This window comes from Rhincodon typus, unplaced genomic scaffold (assembly GCF_021869965.1).
Source record: "Rhincodon typus isolate 14 unplaced genomic scaffold, sRhiTyp1.1 hic_rhity00002030, whole genome shotgun sequence".
Classification (NCBI taxonomy): Eukaryota; Metazoa; Chordata; class Chondrichthyes; order Orectolobiformes; family Rhincodontidae; genus Rhincodon; species Rhincodon typus.
In genome coordinates, this window is record NW_025967668.1 from 11192 (window position 1) to 13241 (window position 2050).

At 52.5% G+C, this 2050-nt stretch overlaps 1 protein-coding gene across 1 annotated transcript; it reads right to left on the reverse strand.

Moving 5' to 3' along the window:
• Nucleotides 1–387: 387 nt before the first annotated feature.
• On the reverse strand, nucleotides 388–1205 carry LOC109927013 (CXXC-type zinc finger protein 4-like; the record flags this gene model as incomplete). Its single annotated transcript, XM_048592918.1, has 1 exon — nucleotides 388–1205. A coding segment is annotated over exon 1 (618 nt), but the record flags the coding sequence as incomplete, so codon positions are not given.
• Between the last annotated feature and the right edge of the window lie 845 nt (nucleotides 1206–2050).

The window sequence follows — 2050 nt, forward strand, 5'->3', positions numbered from 1 at the left end:
GAGATCTGAAGCAAACCAAAAGAACAGAAAGTGCTGGAGAAACTCAGCAGGTCTGGCAGCATCTGTACAGACAGAGAGAGAGAAAACCAACAAGTTAACATTACAGGTTATAAACACACAAAGTGCTGGAGAAACTCAACAGGTCTGGCAGCATCTGTGGACAAAGGAAGAAGAGTGAACGTTTCCAGTCCGCTATAACTCTGTCAGAACTCCATCTCATTCCCCGCACGGATGCTGCCAGACCTGCTGAGTTAATGAAACACTTTCTGGGTTTATGGCCCGTAATGTTAACTCCGTTGTCTGTCTCTACAGATGGTGCCAGACCTGCTGAGTTAGTGCAACAGTTTGCAGTTTCTGTTCCATTCCCCTCCCTCAGTTGCAATGTACCTCTGGTGAAGAGCCTGGTTTTTTCTTCAGTTCCTCACATTTCCGCAGCTTGCAGATCTGGTGGCCGGTCTTGCGGTTCCGGCAGCTGCTGCACTCTCCGCAGTTGATGAGCCTCCTGCAGGGTGAACAGAGCCCGCACCTTTTCCTTTTCCTCTTGGCCGGCCCTGGTGCTGAGCCAGGGCCCGGGGGAACGAGCAGAGTGCAGTCGGGCACACTGGCGAGCTTCAGCGCACCGTCGACTAGAGCCGCGGGCGAGTGCAGGGGGGCGGTCATGATGATGATGCCGGGGGGCAGGGAGAGAGCTCCCAGGGGGGCGGGGAAAGCGCCGTCCTCCAGCCGCTGTTGCAGCCTCTCGCCTGAAGTTAGCCCGGGCTGGGGGCGCTGCGGCGGTGGCGGCTCGCTTTGCAGAGCGGGCCCGCTGCTCGGGGTGCACAAAGCGGCCGCCTGCCTCTCCCGGAGCCGCTCACTCTGGGATCCTCCCAGTCTGCTGCTGGCGGCGCCTGGCGCCTCCCCTTCTCGCAAAGCTCGGCTGGAGCGCTCATCTTCGGGCTCAGAATCCACCAGCACCACGCTCGCCTCCTCTTTCCCAATGCAAACACTGGTTCCGCCAGCAGACATCGCTCACCGTCTCTCTAAAGCAACAGCACTAAACAGCGAGACCTCCGCTCTCGGGCAACTTTCTGATTCTAATTCCTTCACTGCCCCAGCGCCGCTCTCTTGTTAATTCTCATCGCCATCCCATTTTCTTTTATATTTCTTCCACCTCCTCTTGCCTTTGTATTTTGTTTTTGCAGGGGAGGGAGGTGAGAAGCAGGCTGCTCTCGTGGAGACAGAGAGCAAAGAAATAAACACACCGAGAGGCTGGTGTGCTAAAATCTGCAAGTAGACAGCTAAGGAAAATTCAGCGTGCAAGGCAGATCGAGTTATCACTGTAGTCAGTTTTCTCTCTGCTGACCCAGGAGTTTTAGGCAAAAACAGGTTCTGGGTTTCAGCCTCGTCAAAGATGGTCAGGGTGAGACTGTGGTGAGCAAACTCGCCAAGACTTTTAGGGGTCTTTGCTGGAAACCCCGAACCATTTCGTGACACAGTCACCCGCCAGTAGCACAATGAAGTGTATGGACCCAGCGCTCACATCTGGCTGTGCAAGGACCGAGCTTAAACGGGAAAGCAACACACAGAGAAAGATTTCACCTGCACTCCAGTCCTTAAATCCAGAGAGACACGGAGGGAAGCTGAAATCATTTGTTTGCAGCTATTTCTTTCTTGCTGATAGCTGTAGATCTCAGTCGCTTGATTTAGGATTTAACCACCGTGACCGATCAGGGCCATTTCGCCTGGGAGTTGAAAGTCATTATCCTAAATTATAATTCAGTTCAATCCACAGGAGACACACTGTGAGAAATGGCTAGTTAGGTTATGACAATCGAGTCAAGTAACGCATTGATCGCATTTGAGTCTATTTTGAGGGAATGAATGGTCTCTAACTCAAAACGCGGGTTTAACGCAATTGTTGAATCCCCAACTTGAGATCCAACGAGAATTAGCCATCCTTTCCTAACTGGGAAACAAGCTCACTGTGCAGAACTCACTCAGAGATGGTAGGAACTGCCGATGCTGGAGAATCTGAGATAACAAGGTGTAGAGCTGGATGAACACAGCAGGA